The following is a 20,507-nucleotide window of genomic DNA, read 5'->3' as shown; positions in this document are numbered from 1 at the left end:
ATTACTGTCAGTTTACACAGAACTATTTGATAACAGTCCTAATAAGTGGACCTTAAATCCCACGCATAATGTACTCGTTCTCTCATTCTCTCAACTGGTAAAAATACAAAATAATGACGTGTTGTAATTAAAGGTTATTTGGTCTCGGCTATTTTAAACTGTGAGCTATGTCGCGAGAGAATTTTGGAGCATAATGACACTTTCTGTGGACGTTAATTGTCACTAAGCAACATAGAACAAAAAGATTCGTGTAATTCAGTGCTAAACCTTAAAACCCTGAACATTTACTGGATTTGCCATACTCGTGTACGTGCAGCTCAGTGAGATTTCTTCAAACGGGCTATAGAAAATACCTCCATCATGTACAGCATCGTGCCATTTTAAGAGCTTGGAGTGCAGGATCTATTCGTAACTGAGGAGCTATGCATTGTGCCACAAATTACATAATCAGCGCATTTCATTTGCATGGACATTTGGAAATGTATTCCCTGAAATTGCATGTATTTTGCATGTATTCCCTCCGAAATCCCTGAAATAGAGTATCAAGGAGGTTACTTGTGTAAAATATTTGGACACGGTCAGTGTCTGCTACCACCTCCAAACTACAACCACAGAACGCTGAAGGGACCAGAGTGGACCGTTTTCAAGGAGATTGTCTCGTTGGTTGTATTCCGACCTTTCACCCGGATGTTGCTATTGCGGCTACTCGTGCCGAAACTACAGCATGAGCAAAATGGAGCGGGAGCAAGAGCAGGAGACGACCACCTCACAAGAATTGCTTTCTTGTGGTAATGGGGAAGGTCCGGTATTTATTTAACTGTTAATGTGCTATTTCGGTGTGCCCTCTTACTTTACTCTAACTTACTTTTTTACTCGCGTATTTGTATCTTTCGAAAAATTCCAGCTAACTTAAGCTGTAGCAAACCGACGGCGTTATCTTGATAGCGTTAGCATAGCACGCCAAACTGTTTAGAGACCTACAGCGAATGTGCCGGAAAACCAACAAAAAGGACTTTTTGCTTTATATTTCGTTTTGTCAGCATTGTAGCTAGGTAGCTAGCTAGTTATATATTGTTCACTGTACTCAGGGTCCTTGTGTTTGTAACCTTAGGTTTCCACGAGAAGCTGCTGCTGAAGTCAAAAGCCTCCAGCACTGGTGGTTCACTTCAGACCTCGAAAGTGCCTAGAAGTAGTGGTGAGTCTCCCTCAGTCTATCTGCAGTGGATATTACCGCGAGCTGTGCGGAAATGGCTCCCAGGCCGGAAAAAATAAACGAAATGGCGTTTTAGTTTATTAAATGCTTTAAATATCTTTTTCTCTTTTTGTTTAACCATAAGTGTTCAGAACACAAGTCAACCCAGGGTACGTTCTGATTGCACTAAACCTACAGTTGTTTTAAAAAACGTGTATCGAGCCTATTGTAATTTGTCAACAGTAATGTCCTGTTGAATGAATTAGTTATATGGATATATGGGGGAATTTGCGGGTTACCAGTGTGTTTGCGTAGTCTACAGCGCGTGCCGCTTTGGTGAGTGACGTGTGTGTGTGTGTTTGCACGCGACAGTGCTGGACAGGCTGCAGTCCTTCTTGCCACAGATGGCCCAGGCGAACCGGAAGCTGAGAGAGGAGCTGGAATCTGCTCCCGCCGGTCGTTTCGACATTGAGTGTGTCGGCGACATCGAGAAAGTTATTGAAATGGTGAGCCAGGTTTCTTTGCCCTGTGGGCAGTTGACCAGTGATGTTCGGTCATGAGTACTCAGAAGCTGAAGCCTTGTCTTTGTGTGGCCCTGTGTCAGGATGTGGCCCTGGTGGAGCTGCAGGACTCCGACTCAGATGAGGAGACAGCGAGCGACAGCAGCTCCGACTCGGACTCCGACGGGGACGGCGAGGTCACGGAGGCCACCCTGAGGCTCCCCGGAGACGGGAAGAAGGGGAAGCCCAATATCGAGGTTCTAGAGCGGGAAGATTCGTAGCCTTTAGTGTAGGACTCCTCTGCACATAAGGGTCACTGGAGTGTAGCAGGGAGGGGCGTGTCTGCACAGGGCCGTGGGCTGGTGAAAAGGGGCGGTGCTGTTTAGTCTAAGCCCCTCCCACACGCACGGGTGCATCTCGGAAAACGTCCTCCCACTTGAGTGAGCTGAGCGGCTGATCTGGCTGCTGATGTTTTTGTCCAAGCATCACGATCCCAGTCAATCTCAGAAAAGGCACATAGATGATTGTGCAATTCTTATTAGCCAAGCGCATACAGCAGCCTGTGTGTGTCTGTACCCCTGCTGCCACCTGTCTCTTACTGTCTTCCATTACCTTCCATTACCTCAGGCCCAGGTGTTGAAGGTTACAACCTGACCCCCTTTAAAATGAGGGCGTTGGCAGGCTTTGTGTATTTGTGGAAAATGAATTTTGCTTAAGTTTATGTTGTAACTGTGCAGATGGCCCATTTAAGTTAGAATGCAGAATGAGTTAGACTCGTCAGCGAGTAGCTGGTGTTCTGTTCCCAAGCAGCCTCCCCACTTCCACAGCAGCCAAGGGCATCTTTGGATTCTTGGAGGCTCCCTAGGTTGCCATGACGATGTAGCAGAGCTGTCCTTGTTCTCTGTTGCTGAAAGTTCTGAGAGGATTCCGCAGTCCTGGTTGGTACATAAACTCACCCTGGCAGTCAGTAAATAATGATACAGGGCAAGAAACTGTCGAGCTTAAGGACAGACGGGGCCCTCCTGGACCTCTGATCGCTTAAACTTCTACACTCATCAGTGCAATTTCCGTCCTCCCTGCAGTGGTTTGAGAATGAGGTTTTCCACGCGGTAGTGACACAGTGGATGTGTAAAAGCTGAATACTGTGAGATGAGATTACAGTACAGTGAAAAATTAATGAAATTTATGAACTTATATTTTTATAATCTTTATGATATGGGGGTTGCCTTTTGCAAAAAGGTCCTGAAAGTGCTTACCAGATATTGCTAATTGGGCCTCATCATGTTATAAATTTGCCCTTGGAATCTTTGTATTGGGAAAATCCGCACACAATATGTATTTTTCATTAAATTTCAAATGTAAATATTAAAAGTTTTTTTTTTTCATTATGGGATTGACAAGTTCTTGAGTCATTAACTGAATATTAATGTTTGAATGCGTGTAATACATTATCATCAGAGGGAACTAGATAAGGCAGCAAGCAAGGAGTGAGATTGGCACTTAACAGCTCTATTTCCACCAGGCTTGTTTTATTATTGGTGAAAGTAAATGTCTGTCCTGTATCAACACACAGACCTACCTTAGGCTGAAACTGTAATCACCGGTATTTTATCAGACTGGGAGAAAGGAACTGTCTGACACATTTGCTGTTTGGCCTCAGCTGTGCTAAGCCGTTTGTCTGAACAGCGTGTACTGGCTTAATTTGCACCTTCACCTTTTTTCCCTCTGTTTTTGTAAAAATCTATGATATTTCAGAATGTAGGATGTTCAATTCACATAAGACAGAATTCTGATGGTGTACAAGAGTGTTTCTGAAAACAGCACAGTACTGGTGAGTAGTCTTGGATACAGAAGGAAACCTGACATGAGGTTTAGCATTTAATGTGTTAAACTACATGGCCAAAAGTATGTGGCATCCCACATCACATCCAATATTATGGGCATTGATATGGAGTAGGTACACCCTTTGCTTCTATAACAACATCCACTTTTCTGGGAAGGCTTTATACTAGATGTTGGAGCATTGCTGCAGGGATTTGCTTCCATTCAGCCAGAAGAGCATTAGTGAGGTCGGGCACTGATTGGGCGATTAGGCCTGGCTCAGTTGGCTTTCCAATTGATCCCAAAGTTGTTGGATGGGGTTTAGGTCAGGGCTCGTTGTTGGCTAGTCAAGTTCTAATACCAATCTCCACAAAACCATTTCTGTATGGACCTATCTGTGTGCCCGGGGGCATTGACATGCTGAAACAGGAAAGGGCCTTCCCCAAGCTGTTGGCACCAAGTTGAAAGTACAGAATCCTCTAGAATGTCAGGAACCTGCACAGGAACCAAGGGGCCTTACCCAAACCATGAAAAACCCCAGACCAAATGGTGTCCATGTACTTTTGGCCATATAGTGTTTTTGTATATTTATAACCAAATTTATACTTTGCCTGTTTCCTTTTTCATTTTCAAATGTTTGCCAAGGGCATTTCCAAAGTGGCTATGCTCCCTTGCTTGCAGAACAATGCACAATTAACGCATACAAAATGGCTTTTTAAAATAAAGTATTTTATAGAAACTAACTTTGATATGTTGTACAGTTCCAAGCAGCCTGGAACACCATGCTGAATAATACATCTAATTTGGACGAGGAGTTGAATCCTGCAAGATTATGTTGAGCAGGGAGGGATATCAAACCTACTCGCTTTAGTTGAAATAAATATCACCTTAAAATTTGTTTTTTTGCTAAATTAAAAATGGCTGTAAAAAATATATATTTCTATTACATTCCCACGTGGAAATGCCTGTTGTGCAGAATCTGTTCCAAAAGTTCTGGGAAGTGTCAGTTCAGACGGGGCGGGGTGTGTGGTTTGAGGGTGGTGATGGAGATCCGCTCCGTGTTTTGATGCGTGCTCTGTCCTTCAGTCTGCAAAGGAGCCGGCTGTGTCCCACACACACACACGCACACACACACACACGAGTTTCTGTATGAAGTGCAGGCAGGGTGCAGCAGTGGCAGCAAAGCAATCCTCGTCCCTTTGGCCATCTTGCTCTGAGCGAAGCCCGCGGGGGGGTAGGGTTGGGTGGGGGGGGTAGGGTTGGGGGGGGGGGGGGAGTGAACACTGATTTGAATGTTTGATTGGCGGCCATCGCTGCAGCGGATGGCATTGATTAATTGAGTCTGGCAGGGATCTGCGCTCAGTATTCCACAGTCACGGCTTTGGTCCTGAGGTATTCGTGAAGAGCTTCCTCTCCTGCAGGGGGCAGAAGAGCAGTTACTGAGTTTGGTAATGCAATACGTTTCCCATCAAGCATTTCATCTGGCTGCACTGCATTATGGGAGGTTGAGGCAAAGGGAAAAATGGAAATATCTGTGTTGAGTTGCGGAAGACAAAGTTTAAAAGCGAGGAACATAATGTTGTGCTGAAATGTGTGCCTGGCACCGGATAACTATCTGCATTTGTACATATAGTTGATAATGAAATCGCAAAAAGTTAATGGCAAGTTGGCCAGAGAATGATAGCTGAAGTACATGTAGTTTTCAGCTAAAGGGAGCAGGATTGTGTGTCACTGGGTGGAACATGTTGCTTTTCCCTGTCTGTGCCTGTCTGTACTGCCCCCTAGTGGTGGAAACACTTTACGGGTCCTCTCCCAATGCAGACTGACGGCCCAGCTCTTCAGACCGCGCCCTGGCTGCCCTCCCCTCGAGCTCTCTTACATTAAATCAGGCTATTAAGGTATTTTTATGGTGTTATATTTCTCTCTTTTTTTCGGGGTTGTTTGTGTGTATTCAGGACGTGTATCTTGGTTCTTGATTAACACGGTTAACTTGCATTCCTGTTTTAGTGATGTCACACACACACTCGCTGGTGTGAGGATGGTCAGGCACAGCTGCTCATATTAATCAGGTGAATGCACTTATGTTCTCTTCCATAGCTGCTTTGCTAAAGAGCCTCCGCTAAATTCATTCACCGTATTATGCCTGTAAAAAGTGCCGGGGGGGGGGGGAGGGGTGGGGTGGATGGGATGGGATGGGGGGGGGGGGGGGGGGGGGCTCACCGAGGTCCTTGCCGAAGCCAGACTGTTTGAAGCCCCCGAAGGGCGAGGCCACGTCGGTCTTGTTGTAGGTGTTGATGAAGACGGTGCCGGCCTCCAGCCTGTCGCTCACGTACATGGCCTTTGTGATGTCACGCGTGAACACCCCGGACGCCAGGCCGAACTCCGTGTCATTGGCCCGGGCCAGGACTCCGTCTACGTCCCTGAAAATGGGAGGGGCCCGCCAGGCGTTAGTCTTGGATTCTTTACCGCACAAATGTTCAATCGCTGCACAGACGAGCTAGTGTGTGAGGAACGACGCAGTCCAACAGGCCTTACCCGTCTTTGAACTTTGATATGACCATGACTGGCCCGAATGACTCCTCTTTGGCGATGAACATGTGATCCTCCACACCGCTGAACACTGTGGGCTCCATGAAATAGCCTGTGACAAAATAACCAGAGTTTTGGTAACAGCATGAAGGATATTTCCTCCAAAAAACAAGCCAAAAAATACTATTGTACCCCTGACTGGAAGCCAGTGTTAGTGTCTGCTGTGTTTGCTCTCAATAGAAGCAAATAAAAAAAAGTTTCACAACCACCTTTCTTTACGTTACCCGGCCTGAACCTGTAGAGTGGCTGAATGTCCTCTTCATCAGTGTTTTGCGTGTGTATTCTGAATTGGTCACATTGTCCATGTGATTGGAAATGGTGTCTATTAGAGACTGATTCATTTGCAATAGATGCAAAGCAACTCTCCTCTACATCACCTGTGGTTCGTGTTGCCTTGTCTGTTAACCTTCTCGCTTTTTGTGTGGAACGTTAGGGTGGTAAGCCGAATACTCGGCAGGGCGGGACGTCCCACCTGGCCTGTCGACCCGCTGTCCCCCGTAGACCAGCGTGGCCCCCTCCTTCCTCCCGATCTCGCAGTACTCCAGCAGCTTCTCCAGGTGAGCCCTGTGGTTCTGCGGCCCGTGGTCTGTGGAGCGGTCCAGCGGGTCGCCTATCTTCATCTTCTTGATCTCTTCCACCTGGAGGGAAGAGGGCAGATTCTTTGAGATGACGTGCAACAGACTTTGGCCTTTTTGTCTAGTACCTACAGGGGGTTACCAGGATTTTCTTCATGGGGTGGCCGGGGGGGTCTCACTATCACCAACGGTTTATATTAGCCAATGATAATGCCCTATTTTAGGTGGAAAAACAGGAACAGCACCTGGGGTGGTAAATCAAATTCCAGAGGAGAGAGTGCCACCCCATTGGACACACCCCTGAGTAGTGGTCACCTGACTGACTGTGCTGAACGCTCTGATACCAATGAGAAGTGAGAGGGACCCTGACTGATGGTTCCTGGCCTGAGCTCCTTTCTGCAGGATCGTCACATGACCACAGCCGGCTAAGTTTCGTACAGTCGGCCAGAGAGGAAATGCCCGGCAGGAGAAGCAGGACTAGCCTCTCACCACTCGGGTGATGTACTCGTCGTGGACGGACTCCTCCACGAACAGCCGGCCGGCCGCGATGCAGTTCTCTCCCTTGTTGAAGAACACGGAGCTCATGCCCTGAAATGGAGGTTTTGTTTCAGAGCAGGAACATCAAACTGAATTACTCTGCTGAGAGTTTAGTTTGGGCGCTCAACTTTTTGCGCCGGAAAGTGCAGTTAATACAGTAAGAGAATATAGACCTCCATACGTACTGTGCTCATGCTTATCATGTTATTGCAAATGGCTAACTTGAGAAAACCAGGAAGACTTTTGTGTCAAAGCCCGCCTGTACGGAGATGGGTGTGGTGCTGTCGAGCACTCACCATGCGCACGGCCTTGTCCATGTCACAGTCGCCGAAGATGATGAGAGGAGACTTCCCCCCTAGCTCCAGGGAAACCTTCTTCAGGTTACTGACTGCACAGCTTAAACAGGAAGTGACATAGCATGTGACCAAGAAGTGCAGTACGTCAGTTCTGTCTAGTCAACTCTAGAGGAGCCCTGTACACTGCACCCTCAGGACAGGCCTGAATGAAGACAGTGGTCCGCAGGCAGTGTCAGTCAGACACCGGTGATAGTTGACAGTTGGTGACAGTTGACAGTTGTTCTCACCTCTTCATGATCTGCTTGCCGATGGGGGTGGAGCCTGTGAAGCCCAGCTTGCGGATGTCGGGGTGGTCGGACATGCGCTGGCCCACCAGGCCGCCTGCAAGAGAACAGCGCTGAGCGTTGGCTGACCTGGAGGGCCCTGCTTTCCCACAACCCCCCACACCCTCACTCCTCTCTACCTGAGCCTGGCATGATGTTGATCACGCCCTTGGGAATGCCGGCCCTGACCGTCAGTTCTGCGAACTTCAGTGCCGTCAGCGGGGTCACCTGTGAAATGAGGTGAGCCAAGATCTGCGTAAGCGAAACACCTGCTGCATGGAACACCGTCTCTTACAGATCATGTGATACAGTCTTACCTGAGCAGGGTGATACCGTGACAGACAGGTGTTCTTACCTGAGCAGTGTGATACAGTGACAGGTGTTCTTACCTGAGCAGGTTTCAGGACCAGCGTGTTCCCAGCTGCCAGACAGGCTGCACTTTTCCAGGCAAGCATCATCAGAGGGTAGTTCCAGGGTATAACGATGGCACACACTCTGCACAGAGCAAACACCAGAGTCTCTGTGAGAGTGTGATCATTAACCAGGGCCTGATAACAGTGCAGCAGTCTGATGGAGCTGTACATGCAGGAGGCTACACACAGTAGAACAGTAGTCTGGCACAAGGCCCACACACCTCAGTTTAATCGTCCAAAAAACAGATATATTGTTAAAGGCGTACTATGCAGTATTTTTAGCCTTGCTCTGATCCTGGGTTTGCAATCAAAGAAGTCTCCTCCTTCGTTATAGTCATATGAGAGATATTGTTGCCCTCCTGCACTCTTACCCTAGTGGTTCCTTCTTGGTGAAGGTTAGGTTGTGGTTGGGCCTGGCCTGGTTAATGGGTATCGTCGTGCCCTGAAGAAGAACAGAAGACATCACACTGAGCACCCCCAACATCCCCTCCCCAAAAGATGGTGGAGGACATTATAAGATACACACGTTATGACACACATCAATGGAGAATTTGCAAACTGCCCGTTGGGGAATTTGCTGGACATGCAATGAGACCAAACAATCTCAATATGAATATTTACAAAGATATTCCTACAGGATGTGGACAGTGAACTAAGTGGTGATCTTGTTAGCTAGCTTGAAAGCTTATTAGCTAGCTTGTGTAATTGTTGGTCCTGTAAGAAACTGTGGCAAAAGTCGTGAAGTTATTCAGTTCCAACAAGGTAACTTCCAAATGTATAGTCTGTAAACGTGCCCAAGGACCGAAAAACCCAGCGAGTTGCTCCTCTTGGCCTTTTCCTCTCTTCCTTTCCGTAGTCCCCGTCTAACGTTCCCCTGGCCATCCTCCCCTCTCTCCCCTCTCTGCAGCCGCCCAGCCAGCCTCCCTGTACCTGGATCTTGTCGCACCAGCCGGCGAAGTATCGGAAGGTCTGGATGGACATGCCCACGTGGGTCTTGAGGGCCAGCGTGTAGACGGCGCCCGAGTCGATGGCCTCGATGGTGGCCAGCTCCTCCTGGTGTTGCTCCATCTCGTCGGCTATCCTGGGAGAGAGGAGCACCTGTGAGTCGTGTGGGCCGGGGCGTGGGAACCTGCACCTGTTTCAGGTGTGCAGGAGGTGCAGGCTTTGGCCCAGTCTAGGGAGCCGGTCTAAACCAAGGCTGGAGGCTCACCTGTACAGCAGTCTGCCTCTGTCGCGGGGGTTCATCTTGCCCCAGGGCCCGGTCTCGAAGGCTTCCTTGGCTGCCGACACCGCTCTGTCCACGTCTGCCACCGACGAGTACGACACCTTGCAGATCACCTGAGCAAGAGACGGCACGCCATTGGCTGGGGACCTGGACCTCAGGACAGGTGTGTTCCACCCAGGTGTGAGCGAGGGCCGCCACTCACCGAGCCGTCCGTGGGGTTGACCGTGTCGTAGGTCTTTCCGCTCTCTGCGTCCTCAAACTTCCCATTGATAAAGCACTGGTGAGGCATCTTCACAGTCATGTTGTTGACGTCTTTAGTTACCTGGTAAGGACAGTGAGAGAGCAATACTCACTCCCTGTCTCTACTCTCATAAAGGCAAGGCTAGGGACAGTTCACAGATCCCTAACAGAAATTAAGCATACTGCAGTACCCTGTATATATGTGGCATCTTTCATCATTATAATAATCAATTTAATTTATTTTTAAATGTTTTTTAAAATGTATTATACCAAGTCTGAAAGCGACCATAATTTGTTCATTTGCCCACGTATTGCGAAATGTTGCAGTGTCTTCATCTCTCTTGTTAACTTTGGTAGATGGTGGGCTCTGTAGTTATATGGCCAATTCTTTAATTTGCTGTGACAAATATGGATAGGTCCTGTGTGTCTTATCATGTATTTCTATGGTGGTGTGATTTTACATCAGTGAGTGACGCAGCTGTGATCCCTGTATTTGTGGAGTCTTCCTCCCTTCCTGAGGCTTTAAAATATCTATGGTATGCTCCTATGACTTCACGTCCTTCGCAGTCCCTTCCTGGTGTGAAATGATTGGCTCACATAGTCGATGATTAGCTCCTCCTCCTGGTCCTCTCCCCTCAGCCGCCGGACAAACAACTGAATGAAGTCGTGAAAGGAAGTGGCCATGTACACGTCCTCATTCTGCAGCTCCACCCCCGCACACTTCTGCTTAATCTCCTCCACGAGCCTGGACCAGAGCAAGCGCATCATACTGACACATTTGCATGTACACACACAGAGTACACACACACAAACACACACACAAACACACACACACACACACACACACACACAAACACACACACACACACACACACAAACACACGCACACGCAGCTGTCTCAAAACAGTGGACTGACCTGACCACATCCATGGATGCAGCTCCTGATTTGAAGAAATCCGTTGTGTCATCAATTTTTGGAACATTACTCAAAATTCCCTGCCAGATAGCCTTGAACAAGAACAGAGTATTAGAGGAATATTATCATAGAAAGCGTTACAGTGATCATAGTATTACAGTTTCATGGATGTATTGAGGACCCCCTGGTGCTCCTTTCTGTGTTATTGGGGGTCTAGGGACCCCATAATGGGAACCCTCTAAATAACTGGCTGTTCTGAGCATGTGCAGTGCAACTCATCACCACTCTTTGACAGTGGTCCATGTTGAGCCAAACCGAAACTCTTTTTTGATGTGGATTGTGTCCAGATTGGTGGGGCTGGCCTGTCATACCCGTATGTCCTCCGCCATCTTCTTCTCCTCGTCCGTCAGCTCCACGCTGGTCGTCTCCCCCGAGGAGAAGTACTTGGCGGCTGGGATCATCTTTCCGTCCTCAAACTGCAGGTTTTTCACCAGGAGCTGCAAAAAATCGTGGGGTAGTGGAGACACTCAGCAGTGGTGACCCTTATGAAAATTATTTAGCTGTGTCACTGGGAGGTTTCAGTCAGTAGGGATTTAGCTGTGTCACTGGGAGGTTTCAGTCAGTAGGGATTTAGCAGTGTCACTGGGAGGTTTTAGTCAGTAGGGATTTAGCAGTGTCACTGGGAGTTTTACCGTTTTGTCGTCAGAACCGAACAGGACCAGGCCGCTGCTGGTGATCAGGCCTGGTTTGGACGCCCCCTCGATCTCCAGAGGCTGGCCCGCAGGAACCGTCCCGCTCAGCAGTGACGAGCCGTACAAGGTCACCGGCTGCAGACACACAGAGGCGCACGAGTATTACCACTCAGCTGCTGCTCGCAGGCCCCCTGTGGCCCCTGGAGCCCAGGGTGGGGCCCCTGGTGTAAGGAAACATGAGCAGGCAGTGAGTCCTGATGTACATCAGCAAGACCACCCGGGACATGGACGCCAGCACAAAAGTGCGGCAACAAAAGCCACTGGGCTGAGAAAGAGGGCACGGGGTCCCTGGATGTGCCGCACTGTGAGGGTCAGCAGTGGTGTGCGTGTGGTGGCTGTGTGTGCGTACTGGGTGTGGGTCGTGAGTGTGTGTGTGTACTTGTGGGTGTGTGTCTGTGGGTGGTGGGTCGTGTGTGTGTACTGGGTGTGGGTCGTGAGTGTGTGTGTGTGTGTGTACTTGGTGAGGGTTGTGAGTGTGTGTGTGTACTTGGTGTTGGTCGTGGGTGTGTGTGTGGGGGTGGGTGCGCGCCTCTCTACCTCTCCGTTGATGAGGGTCCAGGCCCCGGGGACTTTGTCGTGGCCACGGATCCAGTTGTGGATGACCTCCGCAGGCTGAGCGAGGTTGACCTGTAGGAGACCACAGACGCCTTGAACTTGAGTGACCTCTCCCTCCCTCCCTCCGCCTGGGCAGGGTGAGAGGGTGAGACTTCTCCCCCTTACCCCCTCCCCAGGCCCTTCTTGGGTGACCCTCTAGGAACCAGAGGGACAGCTGCCAGCTGAAGCACAGCTGCCCACCCCCTCCCCCTCGGGCCATGGCCTGAAATACGTCCTCAGGAATGGAGCAAGAACAACAACCTGCAGCTGGGCCCCAAGTTCATCTCCAACAACAACTCAACTGCCTCGAGATAAATTCCTGTAAGTTTACGGGATTCCCTTATGGAGGAAGGTAAATGCATTATTAATGTGTCGCAACACTACAATGTATTGGCAAATATACTAATTATTAAATTACGTTAATTTGTCATTTGAAATTACTGAAGCCCTTTGACTCCTGTTCCGACTCTGTGATTGGACAGCTGCCCTTTCCCCGAGCCTGACCACACCCCTTAGCGCCTGTGTGAGTGGCTCACCTGCCTGACCACACCCCTTAGCGCCTGTGTGAGTGGCTCACCTGCCTGACCACACCCCTTAGCGCCTGTGTGAGTGGCTCACCTGCCTGACCACACCCCTTAGCGCCTGTGTGAGTGGCTCACCTGCCTGACCACACCCCTTAGCGCTGTGTGAGTGGCTCACCTGCCTGACCACACCCCTTAGCGCTGTGTGAGTGGCTCACCTGCCTGACCACACCCCTTAGCGCTGTGTGAGTGGCTCACCTTGGCGTTGGACCTCTTCTGTATTCCCTCGTAACTCGCCCCGTCCTCTGTCTGCGGGACCCGGGGGGCTTTCCCATCGGCTATCAGCTGCACCGCCTCCACCTGCACCACCCGCCAAACTCAGTTACAGAACATACCCCTCCACCTGCACCACCCGCCAAACTCAGTCACAGTACATACCCCTCCACCTGCACCACCCGCCAAACTCAGTTACAGTACATACCCCTCCACCTGCACCACCCGCCAAACTCAGTCACAGTACATACCCCTCCACCTGCACCACCCGCCAAACTCAGTCACAGTACATACCCCTCCACCTGCACCACCCGCCAAACTCAGTTACAGTACATACCCCTCCACCTGCACCACCCGCCAAACTGTTACAGTACATACCCCTCCACCTGCACCACCCGCCAAACTCAGTTACAGTACATACCCCTCCACCTGCACCACCCGCCAAACTCAGTTACAGAACATACCCCTCCACCTGCACCACCCGCCAAACTCAGTTACAGTACATACCCCTCCACCTGCACCACCCGCCAAACTGTTACAGTACATACCCCTCCACCTGCACCACCCGCCAAACTCAGTTACAGTACATACCCCTCCACCTGCACCACCCGCCAAACTCAGTTACAGAACATACCCCTCCACCTGCACCACCCGCCAAACTCAGTCACAGTACATACCCCTCCACCTGCACCACCCGCCAAACTCAGTTACAGAACATACCCCTCCACCTGCACCACCCGCCAAACTCAGTCACAGAACATACCCCTCCATCTGCACCACCCGCCAAACTCAGTCACAGTACATACCCCTCCACCTGCACCACCCGCCAAACTCAGTTACAGTACATACCCCTCCACCTGCACCACCCGCCAAACTCAGTTACAGTACATACCCCTCCACCTGCACCACCCGCCAAACTGTTACAGTACATACCCCTCCACCTGCACCACCCGCCAAACTCAGTTACAGTACATGCCCCTACAGTACATACCCTTCTACCTGCCCTGTTCACAAAACTTAGCGTTTATTTTTACATATCCCATAGCAAGGATACACACACTCATGCTCATTTGCAAGATTCTCCCCACTTATGATCAGTTGACATGAGCATACATGAGATGGTTATAAGCTGCCTGGTGAAATCTCCATAGTTACCATGGCTTTGATCCCCTCGGGGAACAGGAAGCGGTTGTACAGGGAGTCAACGGTGTCGTTGGGCTCCACCGGACAATCCCTCTGGAGCAGGATGGGTCCAGTGTCCAGCCCGTCATCCGCCCAGAAGATGGAGAACCCCGCCTTCTTGTCCCCCTGGATCAGTGTCCTGAGAACACACAAGAGCCTGGTCACACTGGCTCTGCCCTACAAGTGCTGACCCCACCTTCAATTTATTGGCTACGCCCCTTCCTGTACATAAACAGCAAGCGACGCTGGAACCCCAGGCTAGCAAAAGGTAACACCGCCTTTTGAATGTTCCTCTTATGTGTCGGTTCAGTCAACTCTGTGACTTTACATTGAGCATTATCCATGCCTGATTTCCCACTGCTGGCTGTGGTAATGATATAGCATGAATCTGGGGAACTGGACCATGTAGCCTTGTGGTTTAGTTACTGTGACACACTGAGACAGTCACACACAGTGAGGCCTCTATTGCAGATTAGGTCAGGAGTAGAGCCCCGTGTGAATCCTGTGGGATAGTTTCTCAGCAGGACACATGAACCCCCCTGACTCTAACTGCCACCTGACACCTGACACTCAGGGCTGTGCCACAGCAGAGCGGAGGGTGTGTGAACGGATCACAATCCTGGGAAGAGCCTCAGAGATCCACATGTGGCTGGAGTATTTATAACCGCACGGGCCTCCTGAGTCATCTGTGCCACTCAGTCTAAGCCAGGTCGAACAAATGTCCCTCTGCTTCAGCTTGGCCCCTCCCTCCTGCCCCACACCTGCCTGAATATCCTCTTTTTTTCAAGTCAGGTGCAGAGGAGCTGGATAATGACAGTTAGGGTTGACTATGAGAGTTGGACTTTATGATGACAGTTGGTCTTGACTTTGAGAGTTGGCCTTGACTGTGACTGTTGGGCTTGATGATGACAGTTGGGCTTGACTATGACAGTTGGGCTTGACTTTGAGAGTTGGACTTGATTATGATAGTTTTCTGTGACTATGACAGTCAAGCCCAATTAAACCCTGCAGTTCAGTGAGAAAAGCCGACTGCATGCTGATCAGTTGCTCTCAGGAGTCTGAGCAGCTGTGTTTCTCCTTAGTCAGTGTGACCCTCACTATTGATACGTCTGCACTCCTGTTATTTCACTCCTTCTGATTGGTCAGTCCGCTGTTCCTTCTTGGCGTTTCGGCCTCCCTATTGGTCAGTCTGCCCTTCACTCACCAGTTGATGGCGGAGGCGCCGCGGTGCAGCGGCAGGATGGAGGGGTGGTAGATGATGGAGCCGTGGGTCGGATGGTCGATGACGTTCATGGGGATGAACTGGCTGCAGAAGGGCATGACGTTGAGCTCCGCCCCCACCGCCTTGTAGGCCTCCACCACCTCCGGGATTGGCTGCCCCTTCACACGCCAGCGCGGGAACTTAAACACGGGCGTCCCGTCCTTCTCCGCTATCACAGCTGTGGGGGGGTTTACAAGAGTTACACCCTCAAAGTCATATCACAAAAAATACAGTGGTCTCATGCAGGGGTATAGAACTGGCAACCCAGAACCCACCACTCACATACTCTATGCCCTTTGATCATAGATTTTAAAAAATAGTGTTATTCAGAGCTGTGATTCTCTATTTGTTACCTTCTCTGCTTTCCCCAAGGATAGCTGCTTTAAAGAAATATGGAAATATTAACAAAATATTCTTTTATCTAACGTTATCTGCTGGCTAAATCTACTAATTTGGAGGAAAATAATGGGCTAACATGCTTTAACTCAGATTGCACTAATAAGATGCGTATCAAAAGAGCTGTTATTTTTACTTTATTTACCTTTTGAAAATTGCACAAGCAGACAGTCAAAAATACTGCTACCCAACGACACGGCTGCTATGTTCGGAACTTTTGAGAGTCGAGCAACTCTCACTCTTTAGGGCTCTGGAATGTGCCCTGCTAAACCGGTCACTGGTGTGTGTGTGTGTGTGTGTGTGTGTGTGTGTGTGTGTGTGTGTGTGTGTGTGTGTGTGTGTGTGTGTGTGTGTGTGTGTGTGTGTGTGTGTGTGTGTGTGTGTGTGTGTGTGTGTGTGTGTGTGTGTGTGTGTGTGTGTGTGTGTGTGTGTGTGTGTGTGTGTGTGTGTGTGTGTGTGTGTGTGTGTGTGTGTGTGTATGTCTCTGTCTGTGTCTGTGTGTGTCTGTGTGTGTGTGTGTGTGTGTCTGTGTGTGTGTGTGTCTGTGTCTGTGTGTGTGTGTGTGTGTGTGTGTGTGTGTGTGTGTGTGTGTGTGTGTACATACCTGACTGGCTGGATTGAGGAGTCTGGCCCAGTCTAGTCTAACCCAGCCCCACGCTGCTACACTGGAGTTCTCCGAACTTTGACCCCCCTGCTAATCAGGAAAGACTCAGCGGGTGCTGGGGGCGGGGCAGGGAGCGGGACAGTCCCCTGGAGGGGGGCCAGAAATCCTCTGACATGTCACAGATAGGATATCAGCAACCAGCTGTGTCCTCTCTGATCGGTTTTGGGACCAGGCCAGGGGTTGACCCCCCTCCCTTTTCCCCCTCAGTCATTAAACTGGCCCATCACCAAGGTCACTTCACCTTGGCTGTCCCGACAGGTGCAGGAATCACATGCAGCAGGAACGCAGGTGGGAGGGAGACACAGCAGACTGCTTAACTGGGCCAGCACAGCATCTGCTGTAGGTAGGACGGCCCGGCCGCGTTCCTGGGACAGTCCCGTGCCCCACAGAGCGCCCAAAACTACTGACAGGGTCCTGGCTTCGGACTTTCTGTCGGAAACATCGTGTTTTCCTTTTCAATCTCAGTATCTCGCGCTGCTTAATTGGGCACTAATGAGAAATGATTTGACTTATTAAGGGGACAGAGAGTCCCCCTTCTGTCTGACGGCCGGTCCTGTGAAAGATGGCCGCTGGCTGGGCCCTCTCTGGGATGAGCACACACAGGCCATTGTTTGAGCGGAAAAACAAACAGCCGGGGGATCTGAGATTTCTTTCGGCATGACTTCACTCTCCCTCTGCCGCTGCAGCCCGTGCTCATCAGAGGCACGGTCTGGGTGCGCTGGGGACAGATTCTGGGTGCGCTGGGGACAGATTCTGGGTGCGCTGGGGACAGATTCTTGGCTTTCCGGTTTTAGGGGACCCCGGCTCAAGTGCTGATGAGCCTTTTTTGCAACCAGATGCTTTTTGGTGAACTCATTATAATTTAATGCTGTGTCTAAGACTGACCATTACCTATGATAGTTGGCCTTGATTAGTCTCTGTACACTCACCTCACTTCAGCCACTAGGCTTTGTAAACGTGTCATTAATGTGTCCGTATCTGCGACTGCAATACGGGGAATGAACTGTGGGATATGGAGATAATGGGGTGTGGCTTATTTTCGGACAGTCATCACTCTCCCCCTGGCCTCTCTCCCCCTCTGCAGGACACAGATGTTGAGCTCAAATCAAGAGGAGGACAGTGAGAGAGGGAGTGGTCTGGAGTCCCCCCAGGTCCTGCCCCCCCCCCCCCCTCGCCTGCCACTCACCCAGAGGGTCCGCCTTCCCATCCTTATCTGGAACGGTGAACACGCCCACCACCTTGTGGCCTTGCTTCCGTAGGTTGGTGTACACTTCCTGTCCAAAAAGGCTCTGGCCAATGAGAGCGAGCCTCAGTTTATTTTGGTAATATGCCTGTGGGTGCAGGGGAGAGATGGACAGCGGGTGAGGGAATGAGCTAATGGTGGGCTTGCCATGAGGTTCCGTTCACAACGGCTGCAGCCATCAGACACATTACGGCTGTCCTCCGTTCACTCTTTAGATCTCAGCTACCAATCTGCATATGGGACACTGTTCATGTTAATCAGATTTAGCTGTGATGGATGCAAGGTTGGATGTTGCTGCTTCACTTACAGTAAATCTGTCTTTTTTTTTACTCTGATATTCTACTGCATTTTGCCAACAGGCAGCAGTCTTTCGCTAACTTCTAAAGACCAACTTTTGGAACGTGCAATGTTTATGACGCACGAGTGCACGTAGAGCAATTCCTGGTGATTGACGGCTATTAACAAATGTGGAACACCATTCAGTCTAACCGCCTAGGTTGTAGTCTTTATTGCACACACAGTTTTGCAGACAGTCTTATCTCAGAGCACTTAGCGCGTCATGCTCCATAGATAAAGAAAACAACAGGGGGGAACTTCTGCTAGAAGACACCCTGAAGTAAAAACAGGGATGTGCTGGTTTTATTAGCTTTACAGCTGTTCAGTTGTTTATCGATGCGTGTAAGCAGTTATTGTTCCTTTTACACAAACCGCCGTCTTTTCTCTATGCTCACCATCAAGAAAAATTTATATATGACAAATACAATTTTACGGTCACGTTGCGTATTATGGTAACATTTATAGATTAATTAGAGCGTTCCAGTAAATGACTGTTAGTGTACATTTGTGTTGGGTTTTTGGTTGACATTCCTGTAGCGACACCGCACGTTATACATTAGTACACAGTACATTGGTGACGAATCTTAGTCAATCGCATAGGCTACAATAATACATCCAGGAGACATTAATTCTGTTCAGAATGGTTAATAATAAAACCAGTCCACTCACTAAATAAATGCACGAATATCTCCGTGTGCTGCAGTGTCTGCTCATATATTCTCCACTTCGGTTTGCTTCAACATATGGTTGAGAAAATATATCGCATGCGAGCTAAACTTGCGTTGCGAACACAGGATTCAAACACAAAGTGGTAAAAAAATGAACGCTCGTTTAATATGCTGTTTTAGTGCTAGGAAATATAATATCCATTCTAAAGGAAAGTTTTCCAGTTTCTTAACGAGCCGAGCCAGTGCGTAACCCGATTCCGTGCGTGTTCCCCGAATTTCAGCTCTGCTGATGCAACTCGCGCATAACATGTACAGTAATAAACCAGTCCGCAGGCAGACACAGGCTACTGTATGACAACGTGGCGATGAGGCGCAACAAACACTGCTTCTATGTAACATAACATAACATATTCGTAACATATGTCAACGCAGGCAACCCACATAACCTTGCAGGACTATGTCAACAGTTCGTGGGTGGCGGTGATTTAATTTCTGGCCAGCCGTAATGATTCAAAGTAGCGACCCATCGCGACGAGTAACCTACAGTACCCTCAACTTCGCACTGCAACATGCAATAAGATAGACATCCCATGTTGGTATTTCCTTGCATCTCAAAGTAAACATGTGCCGATACTATCATCGTTAATTATTTATCTATAGTGGCATGTTATATAAATACTGCATGAATAAAGAATGGAACGTTACTCACCGTGCTTGTGGAAAATTTCCTAATGAACTGGTTGGCTGTCCACAACATGATGGCCGGTTTACTGATTTAATAATTACAGAATACAGGATGCGTCCAGCAAGACGGTGGTCGTGCGCTCCTGGCGACGCACACCTGTCTGTCAACCGTGTGTAGGTGACAGTGGTAGTGAACATGGACCGCCCACTGCTGAATACCCGGCACCTCCACCGAGTGGGCATGCACGAACGTGGACAGCGTGCGCGCTCACGATTTCCTTTTCATCATTTTCCTGCGCGTGTTTCTGTCATATTTTATGATTTGCGTCATTCTAGCCGCTCACTCGCCAAATGTGTGTATCATTCAAATCCAATTTCACAAGGCAGTACATGGTTTACATCACGATGTATAGAATATGGCGATGTACTTGGAGCACTTCCATCCGGGTCCTTATTATTCATGAAGCAACGGCCGAACGGGATTTGCCTTCGGTGTGGGATGGGCAGGAGCACGACAGGCTTACGTAACGTCACAGTGGCCGTGACGAGGGAATGTGGTTCGTCTGTTCTACTGTAGTCCCGCCTGGCTTGGGGCCTCGTGTGAAACAGAATGAACTCGGCTATAGAGTGTCAGCTGTAGGGTAGCCTGTACTTGTCCACCTGCCAACAGAGTACACAAATATTTTTCAGCAGTGCAATTGTGTAATTGTATTTACGACAAAGTATTAGGGCATTTATATTTTCTCAGTTCCATATCTCATTTTTAAAATGTCCTGAGCCTGCTTTAAAAAAAAAAAAAGATTACTGAAGAAATTTACTGTGATTAAAAACATTCAGCTAAATGGCAAAGGGAAGACAATTTAAATCAAAATTGGCTTCATGCCATCTAATAGTAAACATGCTGAGGATAAACTGGTCAGAGCACAATGATAAAGCATTATCCAGTTATACTAGACAAATCGGGATTTGACTGGATTCCAAAATCTTCAGAACAGGTTACACATCTGTAAACAACTGCTGACCTCATCTGTGAGCTCTAAACCTAGCCTTGGGATGACAGCAGAGTCATATTCTCTGAGTCACGCACAGGTAATGCATGTTACAACAGGTACATGGCATACGTATACCTTACGTACTTATCGACTGCGAATGATTGTTTGAAAGTTGTTTTTCTTTTAATGAAAACATTTACATTTTCTAAACTAAATGTTCAGTTCTTTGAATGGCAGTAATCAGCGGAACATTTTTACTGTTTTGACTTTGGCATCCCTGTATTGCAGGAGAGTTGATCAGTACCCTGTGGACT

The 20,507-nt window shown here is 49.0% G+C and overlaps 2 protein-coding genes across 2 annotated transcripts; one reads left to right on the top strand and one right to left on the bottom strand.

Moving 5' to 3' along the window:
* The first annotated feature begins 20 nt into the window (after nt 1–20).
* On the top strand, nt 21–3,080 carry c19h12orf45 (chromosome 19 C12orf45 homolog). Its single transcript, XM_035401578.1, has 4 exons — nt 21–800; nt 1,112–1,195; nt 1,565–1,698; nt 1,797–3,080. Exons 1-4 carry the CDS (start codon nt 725–727, stop codon nt 1,971–1,973), a joined length of 471 nt encoding a protein of 156 aa, XP_035257469.1. The 5' UTR covers nt 21–724; the 3' UTR covers nt 1,974–3,080.
* A 1,678-nt stretch (nt 3,081–4,758) lies between these two features.
* On the bottom strand, nt 4,759–19,659 carry aldh1l2 (aldehyde dehydrogenase 1 family, member L2). Its single transcript, XM_035401576.1, has 23 exons — nt 19,227–19,659; nt 17,457–17,601; nt 15,154–15,388; nt 13,923–14,088; nt 12,753–12,854; nt 11,917–12,006; nt 11,320–11,454; nt 10,999–11,124; nt 10,628–10,719; nt 10,309–10,456; nt 9,674–9,793; nt 9,457–9,584; nt 9,177–9,327; nt 8,618–8,688; nt 8,223–8,328; nt 7,974–8,061; nt 7,798–7,891; nt 7,511–7,610; nt 7,167–7,265; nt 6,575–6,740; nt 6,049–6,154; nt 5,734–5,933; nt 4,759–4,928 (listed from the first exon to the last, which is right to left on the bottom strand). Exons 1-23 carry the CDS (start codon nt 19,272–19,274, stop codon nt 4,873–4,875), a joined length of 2,772 nt encoding a protein of 923 aa, XP_035257467.1. The 5' UTR covers nt 19,275–19,659; the 3' UTR covers nt 4,759–4,872.
* Nucleotides 19,660–20,507: the final 848 nt, after the last annotated feature.

This window comes from Anguilla anguilla, chromosome 19, assembly GCF_013347855.1.
Source record: "Anguilla anguilla isolate fAngAng1 chromosome 19, fAngAng1.pri, whole genome shotgun sequence".
NCBI lineage: Eukaryota > Metazoa > Chordata > Actinopteri > Anguilliformes > Anguillidae > Anguilla > Anguilla anguilla.
The sequence above is the reverse complement of the archived record's forward strand: the minus strand, read 5'-3'. Positions and strand labels throughout refer to the sequence as shown.

Excerpts from the sequence above, each read along its gene's own strand:
- c19h12orf45 (XM_035401578.1), top strand. The coding sequence starts at position 725 with ATGAGCAAAATGGAGCGGGAGCAAGAGCAGGAGACGACCACCTCACAA. Across the intron at positions 801-1,111 it reads TTCTTGTGGTAATGGGGAAG|GTTTCCACGAGAAGCTGCTG; the intron begins GTCCGGTATTTA and ends TTGTAACCTTAG. Across the intron at positions 1,196-1,564 it reads GAAAGTGCCTAGAAGTAGTG|TGCTGGACAGGCTGCAGTCC; the intron begins GTGAGTCTCCCT and ends TGCACGCGACAG.
- aldh1l2 (XM_035401576.1), bottom strand. The coding sequence starts at position 19,274 with ATGTTGTGGACAGCCAACCAGTTCATTAGGAAATTTTCCACAAGCACG. Across the intron at positions 11,125-11,319 it reads TCGGTTCTGACGACAAAACG|CTCCTGGTGAAAAACCTGCA; the intron begins GTAAAACTCCCA and ends GATTTTTTGCAG. Across the intron at positions 8,062-8,222 it reads TGGTCCTGAAACCTGCTCAG|GTGACCCCGCTGACGGCACT; the intron begins GTAAGAACACCT and ends CTCATTTCACAG.